This window comes from Delphinus delphis, chromosome 7, assembly GCF_949987515.2.
Source record: "Delphinus delphis chromosome 7, mDelDel1.2, whole genome shotgun sequence".
Taxonomy (NCBI): domain Eukaryota; kingdom Metazoa; phylum Chordata; class Mammalia; order Artiodactyla; family Delphinidae; genus Delphinus; species Delphinus delphis.
In genome coordinates, this window is record NC_082689.1 from 58409526 (window position 1) to 58422503 (window position 12978).

Here is a 12978-nt window from a genome sequence, read left to right on the forward strand (position 1 = left end):
TTTTACCGTCACCACTTCTACGATTCTGAGAATTTCACACAGGGACGCATTCAGCCTGTGGTGGTGGTGCCCTTGAGCAACTGCAGGACGTCAGATGCATCTCTTTGATTCCTCTCTTGTCTCTTCCCTTTTTTCTACAACTACCTTTCATCTCCTTTCCTTTTTTTCTCCTATTTGTCTTCCATTTCTCCTCTCTTGGGGTGTCAGTGACACCCACTGGCATCCATGGGCACCATTTAACCTTACTGGTTGTGCCCTGTATGTTTTTTGGACTAGACATATTCCATGTAGAGAGATGGTTGTTCTCATCTCTGAAACAACAACAGAGGGATTGAATGCAAGAAGCATTTGTACCCCAAGTGCTCAGCGTGGTTATCAAGTTTGACATTTTTGCCTGAAAGTTTAGCTGTTTTGAATGATTATATTTAAGGACTTATATAAAAGCACAAACCAGATTTTCAACTGTTGTTTTGTGATAATGACATTATGACCAAAATAGATGATGTTGTAAACTATATACAATAGCATTTTATATTTTATTATAAAAGAGAGCAAACTTCCTACTTAAGTTTTGTACTTTACTAATTTAGGTATGGATGGCAGAACAGAAAATATCATATGATAAGAAGAAACAAGAAGAATTAATGCAACAATATCTTAAAGAACAAGAATCATATGATAATAGGTAAGAAATTCCACTATGCTGGTGTTTTTAGAATAGTCAATTGCATGAGAATATCCTTTCCTGAATCATATCTTAAATTAGCTTTATTGAATTGAATGCCCCAATGATAGGATTGTATTCCCTGTGAACTGTCTTTACTCTTATATTGATAGATGGGCACTTTTTCCAACCTTACCCATAATTCACATAAAATATTGATTGATGTGACTCCACATACAGTTTATAGAGAAGTCCCAACTTATACAAAACTTAGAAGAAAAATAAATGTCTATACTTGAACTACTGAGGCCTCTTACAAAGATATTTCCTCAACATACACTGAAATGAAAAGGTGCACAGGACAGCTTCAAGAAGCGAATTGAAGTGTCTCTACTTGACCTGCATGTCATTGTTCTGTTAATGGCAGGATCAGAGCTAGAGTTCTTCATTGGTTTACTACGGTACAGTACCTGCCCTTTAGCTATTGTCATTTATGTTTGTATTTGCAGGTCTAACACTGAAGCTGATTTCTCTTGGTTAATCAAGTAAATGAATAGTGGTGCTTTAGTTAGATAGGTCATATTTTCTCTTCCACTCAGTCGTATATTTCATCAAAATATGGAACTTAAGTGAAGTAATACTAAACTATTACTAAATACTCTCTTTAAAATATAGTATATCAAGAGCAAAATTAAAGAAATAAAATGTTTAGTTTAATTAAGTACTTTTCTCACTAATTTATTTAATCTTATTAACTTTTATTGAGTGCCTACTTCATGTATGACAACAAATGGTATTGTAGTGGCCTATAAAATTGTGTTGCATAGTTTCTCTCTACCCCCAAGAAAATTTAATAAGGGATATGTACATACATACAGTTCAAGGCTGAAGGTAATAACTGATTGAAAACACACTTTATAAAAACTGTGGCATGCTAGCATAAGAAAATAATTCCATTTGGCATAACAAGACTTCATAAAAGAGGTGACATTTAAGCTGAACTGTGAAGAATGGTAAGGATTTAGATCTTTGGTTCTCAACTGAGGGCCATTATTGCCCCTAGGAGACATGTGGCAATGTTTGGACACATTTTTTTTTAATTTAAAAAAAATATTTATTTTGGCCACATCAGGTCTTAGTTGCGGCATGCAGAATCTTCACTGTAGCATGTGGAATCTTTCGTTCCGGCGTGTGGGCTCTAGAGCATGCAGACTCGGTAGTTGCAGCTCGCCAGCTCTCTAGTTGTGGCGCGCGGGGTTTAGAGCACACAGGTTTAGTTGCCCTGTGGCATGTGGGATCTTAGTTCCCCGACCAGGGATAGAACCTGTGTCCCCTGCTTTGGAAGGCGTATTCTTAATTACTGGACCTCCAGGGAAGTCCCTGGACACATTTTTTGATTGTCACAACTCAGGGGTTGGGTGATAACAGCACCTAGTGGGTAGATTCTAGGGATGCTGTAAAACAGCCTACAGTGCACTCAAAGAATGATCAAGTCCAAAATGTCAGTAGCACTACCGTTGAGAGACTGTGATTAACATATAGTAAAAGCTTATTAAAGATGATCACGGTGGGAAGATGGAGAGGATGTTCAGGAAACAGCCAATACAGTTGAGTTACACCAATGAAGAGATAGTGGAGGTGGAAATATTTGAAGCTATGCACATATCCTTAACTTTGCCCACTGATGTCAGTATTCATTGATAGATCTTGCCTGCATCAGTTATTACTGTGGTATTCTAATAGTGATTTTCTATTTCAGTCCCTATACATTGTTTAATTTGAATTCTTCTGGAAAGAGGATTTTTCCTTTTCCCTCACTTATTTATTTAATCATTTATTCCTATCAGCCTGGACTCAGATGTTTATTTAATCGGTTATAATCTAATACTCTTATTTATTTTTTTGCTCAAATTGTTCCAGTTGGCCTTTGCCTGCTCTGTCAGCTTGACTCCTATGTCCATTTAACATGCCCCATCCTTTTTAAAAAAAAAAAAAAAGTTCTTCCTGGCACTACAGGATCATCAAAAATTTGTCTTTTATTTTTCCCTGCTCCAGCATTGGAGCAGTTTTATTGGTTCTTTTTATTGAAGAAAGATATTTACATACCAGGATCTGGACACTAGGTGTGTTCATTGCTTTTAGGTTTGTTTGTTTGAATTTATGAGTATATAAAAGCAAATTTATGAGTATTTGGAGTGATTTGCTACATTTTTCTTTTTTTTCTCATTCAATAGTATTGTCCTTGATAGCCAGTTCTGTTCCTTAGTACTCTGTTTTTTTCCCTTTTAAGTTTTTAACTGTCCTAGATGTTTCTTAATGTTTGTGGATATTGATCCCTATGTACATTTTTTTAAAGATGACAATCACATTTATTATTCTGACTGGACAAATAAAAGGATGCCCAAAAATCTGTACATTTCACTCAGCTTAGAGTCAACAGCAAAAAAAAAAAAAAAAGAATCTGTACAGGTTTTTAGTTGAAGTTAAAACAGAAATGCCAATATCATAGCTTTTCCTTTTATTTTGTATACCTGTTGAGTTTTGCACAAAATGAAATTGATATTCCAGTTTTGATTTTGTTATTTTTGTTTCAATATAAATGAAATGCTTTTTCAGGGGTGGGAATATATAAAACAAAATTTGCCATTTTTAAGTGTGCAGTTCAGTGGCGTTAATTACATTCACAGTGTTGGTACCATTACCACTGTCTATTTCCAAAATTTTTTTCATTACCCCAAATAGAAACTCTATACCCATTAAACAATAACTCCATTCCCCCTCCCTCCAGCCCCTGGTAAACACTATTCTTCTTTCTGTCTCTATGAATTTGCCTATTCTAGGTATACCATATAAGTGGAATTACACAGTATTTGTCCTTTTGTGTCTGGCGTACTTCACTTAGTATAACATGTTCAAGATTCATCCATATTGTAGCATGTATCACAGCTCATTCCTTTTTATGGCCAAATAACATTCCATTGTATGTGTATACCACAGTTGGTCTACCCATTCATCCATCAGTGGACACTTGAATTGCTTCTACCATTTGGCTGTTTTGAATAATGTTGCTATAAACATTGGCATACACATATTGTTCAGCTCCCTATTTTCAGTTCCTTTGGGTATTACCTAGGAGTAGAATTGCTGGATCATCTGGTAATTCTGTGTTTGGCTGTTGAAGAACCACGCAACAGTTTTCCATAGGGACTGTACCATTTTACATTCCCACCAGCAATGCAGTTTTTCTACATCCTTGCCAACATTTGTTATTTTCCTTCTTTTCTTTTCTTTTGATAATAGGCATCCTAATGACTACAACATGATATCTCATGGTTTTAATTTACATTTCCCTAATAACTAGTGATGTTGAGCTTTTCACGTGGTCCATTTTTTTAAATGGTGTTAATTTAATATAAAATATAATTTATATACTTTAAAGTATATGTTGGTTTTAAGTGTATTTATAGAATTTGGAGCCATCACCATAATTCATTTCAGAACATTTTCATCATCCGAAAAAGAAATCTTGTACCCATTAGCAGTCACTCCCCATTTCCAGACCCTGTGCCCCCTAATACCTCTCAGCTCTAAGTAACCACTAATTTATTTGTCTCTATATATTCACCTATTCTGGAAATGTCATATAAATGGGATCATACAATATGTGGTCTTTTGCAATTGGCTTCTTTCATTTAATATAATTATTTAAAATTTTAAAATTAAAAATTTTAAATGTATTTTTAAAAACATTTTTTTCACTGTTTTTGAAGTTCATCCATGTTGTAGCATGTGTCAGTAGTTCACTCCCTTTTATCGCTGAATAATATCCAACTGTATAGAGGTAGATCCTGTCATCCTTTTGCCCTCTTCTTCTTTTACAATTCTTTGTAAACACCAGTGGGAATAAGAAGTGAGGAACTATAATCATGTAGGCTATCCTTTGTGATAGCCTTTTCCAAATAAGAGGAAATTCTGTTCACTCTTTAGCCTTCTTCTTTATAATCAGTACTTTACTTGGATCTTATGAGTTAAAGCTTTAACTTGACCGTTGATTCAATTTGTAGCAGAGCTTTTTTTCTAAAAAGCACAGCATATCTCTCTAAACAGAACCCAAACAGGGAACTTTTGGTGTTAAAACAGAAATGATAAAAAAGAAAATGAGGGGCTTCCCTGGTGGCGCAGTGGTTAAGAATCCACCTGCCAATGCAGGGGACATGGTTTCGAGCCCTGGTCTGGGAAGGTCCCACATGCCACAGAGCAACTAAGCCCGTGCACCACAACTACTGAGCCTGCACTCTAGAGCCCGTGAGCCACAACTGCTGAAGCCCACGTGCCTAGAGCCCGTGCTCCTCAACAAGAGAAGCCACAGCAGCGAGAAGCCTGCGCACCGCAACGAAGAGTAGCCCCCACTCACTGCAACTGGAGAAAGCCCGCACGCAGCAGCGAAGACCCAATGCAGCCAAAATAAATAAACAAAATAAATTTATTAACAAAAAAGAAAGAAAATGATTTTTAAGATGCAGCAGTCCATCATAGTAATTAACCTGTTGTAGATTATCTTTATTCTCTCTTCATTGGCCTCGCTAAAGAATTTGATTCTCTTATTGCCTTTGACTCTTTTAAGAATTAATTGGATTTGCCTTCCTAAAGAAATTCCAGAGAGACTCATTTTTCTAGAACTGTTTGATTCCTCACAATTAATGAAAAATGTTGGCACTATTTAACTTAATTCCAAATTTGTGTTGGCGTATAGGATTTCAAAGTTGTCCCTATTTCCACAGCATTTCAAAGTTTAAGAAAAGCATGTGAGGGGAAGCATGGCATTTTTTCCCTCATTTCAGTTGGGAGTGCCGGGATCTCTCAGGTAATGAGGAAGTCTCAGAATTTACAACTAGTTACTAAAGAGGCAGCACTGTTGGAATTTCCAGTCAGATATTTCAGATGTCATCTAATCAGTGGAGTAAACTTCTGGAACTTTATCTCTAATAAAAATAGTTTATCCTAATTCCCTTAGGATTTAGGGGTATGGAGGGACAGTTTTTCTGTAATATTTTCCTCCTAAAAAAAACTGCTAACTTTATGTCTTGTTTTATTTAGATTGCTTATGGGAGATGAACGTGTAAAGAATGGCCTTAATTTCATGTATGAGGCTCCACCAGGGGCTAAAAAAGGTACGTGGTCGTTTCCTTTTTTTAAGTCTTTGATGTGTTTGCAAGTAAAGATTGAGAACTGTTATGACAGACATTGTTTAGAAGTTGCTCTTCATCTTTTAAAATTGCTATTATTTTTGTAAAATAATTTTTTAAAATACTGCAATCAATACAGTAGAATAGGGCTTCCCTGGTGGCATAGTGGTTGAGAGTCCGCCTGCCGATGCAGGGGACATGGGTTCGTGCCCTGGTCCGGGAAGATCCCACATGCCACGGAACGGCTAGGCCCCTGAGCCGTGGCCGCTGAGCCTGTGCATCCAGAGCCTGTGCTCCGTAACGGGAGAGGCCACAACAGTCAGAGGCCCGTGTAGTGCCAAAAAAAAAAAAAAATACAGTAGAATAAATACTAAAAATATTTGTCTAATCTAGTAATAATTTCATGACTTGTCCTTTGGGGAGGAAAATAATCTCAACATCACCAGAATTACATTTATTCTTTTATAATTTGTGTATTTAGTCCTTCTTACTGAGTATACTTGTAAATACAAAGCATAATATTCACTGTCAATGAAAAATATAAAAGTTTAAAGACTAGAAATAAATGTGCTTATTAAACACTATTTCTTATTCACTGTTTTTTATCCTTCAGTGATTTGAATTTTATCTTATGAAAGAAAAAAAGTCAAACTAATACATTCTTACAAGTTACAATTAAATACCGTGATATCATAGTGTCGTATATGATAGCAGACTTTTATGTTGAAGTTTTTAACTTGACCTACCTTTTTTTCCTCCCATGTTTTTGATATGCAATCAAGAAAACAAAGAGGTAAAGTACTGTTTTCTATGTTTGGATTTATTTGCAATAGATTGTAATTTTATGGAAAAATTGAAAGACTTTAATGAATGTTTTTAGAAAGAAGAAACCGAAGGAGAGACTGAATACAAATTTGAATGGCAAAAAGGGGCCCCACGAGAAAAGTAAGAGCTGGTTTTCTTTTAAGATAAAATGTGTATCATTAAATTTAGATAATATCCCATCTTATGTTGCCTTTTTATTCATTAGAGAAAGCAACTAATGTGAAAAGTTATTTTTAATGATTTGTCTTATGCAACTCATTTGGTTGATCATAGTTTAGTTCTATTTTTATTTTTTTCATTTTTTTAAATCACAGATCATCAGACTGGATACTTAATAATGAAGTGGTGTTTGCAAATACTAAATAGATTTTATTGTTCTATTTATTTATTGAAGTCGTACATTTCATAATTTACTCAGAACTATAAAACTATTTTTAGTTTAATTATTAAATTGTTCTTAATATTGAGTTTGTACATTTTCTCTCCTTAATAGATATGCCAAAGATGACATGAACATCAGAGATCAGCCCTTTGGTATTCAGGCAAGTGACACATATTTATACTGTAAGAATAAGTTTTTTTAATAAACAGTTCTTTATACTGTTGTCCAAAAGGTATTTAAGCTGAAAAGGGGCTCTGTGGTTTCTATTTGTATCAGATAATAGAAGGACTAGGAGAGAAAATACTAAATATACTAAACTGATAAAAGATAGGATTCAAAGTTTTGTAGTAAGGGTTATAATGATAATGGTCTCTGTGGTTTTCAAGGAATTTGGAGAATTAGCTCAAGGTCAAAAAAATATATAAAACTGTCTGGAACCAGAACAAACTATCATCAGAGGGCCAGGTCCTTGTTATAAATAACATTTTTTTTGATCACTGCCTTACTTATTCATTTATATATTACTGCTCTATTGGCAGAGCTGAGTAGTTGCAACAGAGACCTTTGGCCCATAAACCCTATAATATTTGCTATCTGGCCCTTTACAGAAAAAGTATGCCAGCCCCTGGTTTAGGAAATTGAAACCTCAAAGATTAATTTTTTTAAATGAGAGGATTTAACATTAAGCCATGAAATCATTCTTTTTTGGTATTTTACCATTTCTTTTTGGATGACAGTGTTTTATTTCCACAAAGTAACACACAAAAAGAAATAGGAGGGACTTCCCTGGTGGTCCAGTGCTTAAGAATCCGCCTTCCACGCAAGGATTCTTCAATATACGCAAATCAATCAGTGTGATACACCATATTAACAAATTGAAGGATAAAACCTATATGATAATCTCAATAGATGCAGAAAAAGCTTTAGACAAAATTCAACACCAATTTATGATAAAAACTCTCTACAGAGTAGGCATAGAGGGAACCTACCTCAACATAATAAAGGCCATATATGACAAACCCACAGCCAACATTGTTCTCAATGGTGAAAAACTGAAACCATTTCCACTAAGATCAGGAACAAGACAAGGTTGCCCACTCTCACCACTGTTATTCAACATAGCTTTGGAAGTTTTAGCCAAGAAATCAGAGAAGAAAAAGAAATAAAAGGAATCCAAATCGGAAAAGAAGAAATAAAACTGTCACTGTTTGCAGATGACATGATACTATACATAGAGAATCCTAAAGATGCTACCAGAAAACTACTAGAGCTAATCAATGAATTTGGTAAAGTAGCAGGATACAAAATTAATGCACAGAAATCTCTTGCATTCCTATACACTAATGATGAAAAATCTTAAAGAGTAATTAAGGAAACACTCCCATTTACCATTGCAATAAAAAGAATAAAATACCTAGGAATAAACCTACCTAAGGAGACAAAAGACCTGGATGCATAAAACTATAAGACACTGATGAAAGAAATTAAAGATGATACAAACAGATGGAGAGATATACTATGTTCTTGGATTGGAAGAATCAACATTGTGAAAATGAATCTACTACCCAAAGCAATCTACAGATTCAGTACAATCCCTATCAAACTACCAATGGCGTTTTTCACAGAAATAGAACAAAAAATTTCACAATTTGTATGGAAACAAAAAGACCCCAAATAGCCAAAGCAATCTTGAGAAAGAAAAATGGAGCTGGAGGAATCAGGCTTCCTGACTTCAGACTATGTGACAAAGCTACAGTAATCAAGACAGTATGCTACTGGCACAAAAACAGAAATATCGATCAATGGAACAGGATAGAAAGCCCAGAGATAAACCCATGCACCTATGGTCACCTTATCTTTGGTAAAGGAGGCAAGAACATACAGTGGAGAAAAGACAGCCTCTTCAATAAGTGGTGCTGGGAAAACTGGACTGCTCCATGTAAAAGAATGAAATTAGAACACTTCCTAACACCATACACAAAAATAAGCTCGAAATGGATTAAAGACCTAAATGTAAGGCCAGACACTATAAAACTCTTAGAAGAAAACATAGGCAGGACACTCTATGACATAAATCACAGCAAGATCCTTTTTGACCCACCTCCAAGAGAAATGGAAATAAAAACAAAAATAAACAAATGGGACCTAATGAAACTTAAAAGCTTTTGCACAGCAAAGGAAACCATAAACAAGATGAGAAGATAACCCTCAGAATGGGAGAAAATATTTGCAAATGAAGCAACTGACAAAGGATTAATCTCCAAACTTTACAAACAGGTCATGCAGCTCAGTATCAGAAAAACCAACAACCCAATCCAAAAATGGGCAGAAGACCTAAACAGACATTTCTCCAAAGAAGATATTTAGATTGCCAACAAACACATGAAAGAATGCTCAACATCATTAATCATTAGAGAAATGCAAATCAAAACTACAATGAGATATCATCTCACACCAGTCAGAATGGCCATCATCAAAAAATCTACAAACAATAAATGCTGGAGAGGGTGTGGAGAAAAGGAAACACTCTTGCACTGCTGGTGGGAATGTGAATTGGTACAGCCACTATGGAGAAAAGTATGGAGGTTCCTTAAAAAACTACAAATAGAACTACCATATGACCCAGCAATCCCACTACTGGGCATATACCCTGAGAAAACCATAATTCAAAAAGAGTCATGTACCAAAATGTTTATTGCAGCTCTATGTACAATAGCCCGGAGATGGAAACAACCTAAGTGTCCATCATCAGATAAATGGATAAAGAAGATGTGGCACATATATACAATGGATATTACTCAGCCATAAAAAGAAACGAAATTGAACTATTTTTAATGAGGTGGATAGATCTAGAGTCTGTCATACAGAGTGAAGTAAGTCAGAAAGAAAGACAAATACCGTATGCTAACACATGTATATGGAATCTAAAAAAAAAAAAAAATGTCACGAAGAACCTAGGGGTAAGACGGGAATAAAGACGCAGACCTACTAGAGAATGGACTTGAGGATACTGGGAGGGGGAAGGGTAAGCTGGGACAAAGTGAGAGAGTGGTGTGGACATATATACACTACCAAACGTAAAATAGATAGCTCGTAGGAAGCAGCCACATAGCACAGGGAGATCAGCTCGGTGGTTTGTGATCACCTAGAGGGCTGAGATAGGGAGGGTGGGAGGGAGGGAGACGCCAGAGGGAAGAGATATGGGGACATATGTATATGTATAACTGATTCACTTTGTTATAAAGCAGAAAGTAACACACCATTGTAAAGCAATTATACTGCAATAAAGATGTTTAAAAAAGAAAAAAAAAACCACTTCCTAACACCATACACAAAAATAAGCTCAAAATGGATTAAAGACCTAAATGTAAGGCTAGACACTATAAAGCTCGTAGAGGAAAACATAGAACACTCTATGACATAAATCACAGCAAGATCCTTTTTGACCCACCTTCTAGAGAAATGGAAATAAAAACAAAAATAAACAAATGGGACCTAATGAAACAAACTTTTGCACAGCAAAGGAAACCGTAAACAAGATGAAAAGACAACCCTCAGAGTGGGAGAAAATATTTGCAAATGAAGCAACTGACAAAGGATTAATCTCCAAAATATACAAGCAGCTCATGCAGCTCAATATCAAAAAAAACCAACAACCCAATCCAAAAATGGGCAGAAGACCTAAATAGACATTTCTCCAAAGAAGACATATAGATGGCCAAGAAGCCCATGAAAAGCTGCTCAACATCAGTAATTATTAGAGAAATGCAAATCAAAACTACAATGAGGTATCACCTCAACACCAGTTAGAATGGGCATCATCAGAAAACCTACAAACAGTAAATGCTGGAGAGGGTGTGGAGAAAAGGGAACCCTCTTGCACTGTTGGTGGGAATGTAAATTAATAACAGTCACTGTGAAGAACAGTGTGGAGGTTCCTTAAAAAGCTAAAATTAGAACTACCATATGACCCAGCAATCCCATTACTGGGCATATACCCTGAGAAAACCATAATTTAAAAAGAGCCATGTGCCACAGTGTTCATGGTGGCACTATTTACAATAGCCAGGACATGGAAACAACCTAAGTGTCCATCGACAGATGAATGGATAAAGAAGATGCGGCACATATATACAATGGAATATTACTCAGCCATAAAAAGAAACGAAATTGAGTTATTTGTAGTGAGGCGGATGGACCTAGAGTATGTCATACAGAGTGAAGTAAGGCGGAAAGAGAAAAACAGATACCGTATGCTAACACGTATATATGGAATCTAAAAAAAAAAAATGGTTCTGGTGAATCTGGGGCAGGACTGGAGTAAAGACGCAGACGTAGAGAATTGACTTGAGGACATGGGGAGGAGGAAGGGTAAACTGGGACGAAGTGAGAGAGTGGCATGGACATATATACACTACCAAATGTAAAATAGATAGCTAGTGGGAAGCAGCTACATAGCACCGGGATGTCAGCTCAGTGCTTTGTGATCACCTAGAGGGGTGGGATAGGGAGGGTGGGAGGGAGATGCAAGAGGGAGGGCATATGGGGATATATGTATACATATTGCTGATTCACTTTGTTATACAGCAGAAACTAACACAACATTGTAAAGCAATTATACTCCAGTAAAGATGTTAAAAAAAAAAGAATCCACCTTCCAATGCAGGGGACAGGGGTTCGATCCCTGGTTGGGGAACAAAGATCCCACATGCTGCTGGGCAAGTAAGCCCGTGCACTCTAGAGCCCGCGTGCCACAACTAGAGAGCCCACACGCCGCAACTGCTGAGCCCGTACGCCACAACTGGAGAGAAGCCAGCGTGCTGCAAAGAAGGGCCTGCACACCGCAATGAAAGATCCTGCATGCCGCAAGGGAGATCCTATGTGCTGCAACTAAAACATGATGCAGCCAAATAAGTAAATAAATAAATATTTTTAGAAAAAAGAAATAGGATTCAGCTTAGCTTTTAGGCATAATTTATGATAAAAGATTTTAGTGTTTGAATTACATTACCAAATATAGTTGTAGAGTCTCTTTCCCTGGAGATCTTTTAAAAACAAGACTAATTTAACTTAAACTCTGCTAAGGAGCGGGGAGTTGAACATGGGTTAGATTATTAGTATTTTAGTAACCAAAATAATTAACGTTTACTATTTCTCAGGTTCGAAATGTGAGGTGCATTAAATGTCACAAATGGGGTCATGTCAATACAGATCGAGAATGTCCTTTGTTTGGTCTTTCTGGAATTAATGCAAGTTCAGTTCCCACTGATGGCTCAGGTAGGCACTAGACATAATTTATTTGTTTGTTTTAGAATTTATAAGAGGGCAAACAAGGGAAGCTAAAATAACTTTTTTTTTTTTTGTCTCTCTGGGTATTGGTTTGATTTGGTTTGGTTTGGTTTTTGGGGGTTAGGTTATATTCCCAAAATGTGGTGGTCAACAGGAAACTCTGATCATATGTTTTTGAATTTGAAATGCTGTATATTAGAATTTAATTTTTTTAGCCAAGGGCCCTGTGAAATTGATTTGAAAAGTAACAGATGTGTTAAACATAGTTTATCAGGTTGGTAACCTAAAAATAGAAGGATGAAATGGCTATTTCTCATATTCATGTCCTTCCGAGTTGTAGAACTGGGCTGGACAAAAGCTTCAACAATTGTATTTTTTGTTTCCGAGATAAAATCAAAATTGAGTTTTAAAAGATGTTAGATATATTAAAATTAATTTCTACTTGAAAGTTATTTACCTTCCTGCATGTTATTGTCTACTTAAGAAAAATTGGTCTAATTTGGTTTGGATCATTTGGGTTCTTTTTATAAAAAGATACTAAAACTGAGAACTTTTAAGTTACATTTATCAGTGCCTTGTTAGTATGTTGTTGAGACAGCCACACTAATCCAACAGTAACTCATAGTGAATCA

General features: G+C 36.0%; 1 protein-coding gene across 1 annotated transcript in view; it reads left to right on the forward strand.

The window, feature by feature from the left end:
* CIR1 (corepressor interacting with RBPJ, CIR1) overlaps positions 1-12978 on the forward strand; it is a 40266-nt gene that overhangs the window by 3877 nt on the left and 23411 nt on the right. Inside the window, exons 2-7 of the mRNA XM_060016568.1 lie at positions 591-685; positions 5762-5835; positions 6633-6643; positions 6731-6795; positions 7169-7217; positions 12217-12334. Coding sequence (XP_059872551.1) covers positions 591-685; positions 5762-5835; positions 6633-6643; positions 6731-6795; positions 7169-7217; positions 12217-12334 — 412 coding nt within the window. The remainder of the gene's footprint in view (positions 1-590; positions 686-5761; positions 5836-6632; positions 6644-6730; positions 6796-7168; positions 7218-12216; positions 12335-12978) is intronic.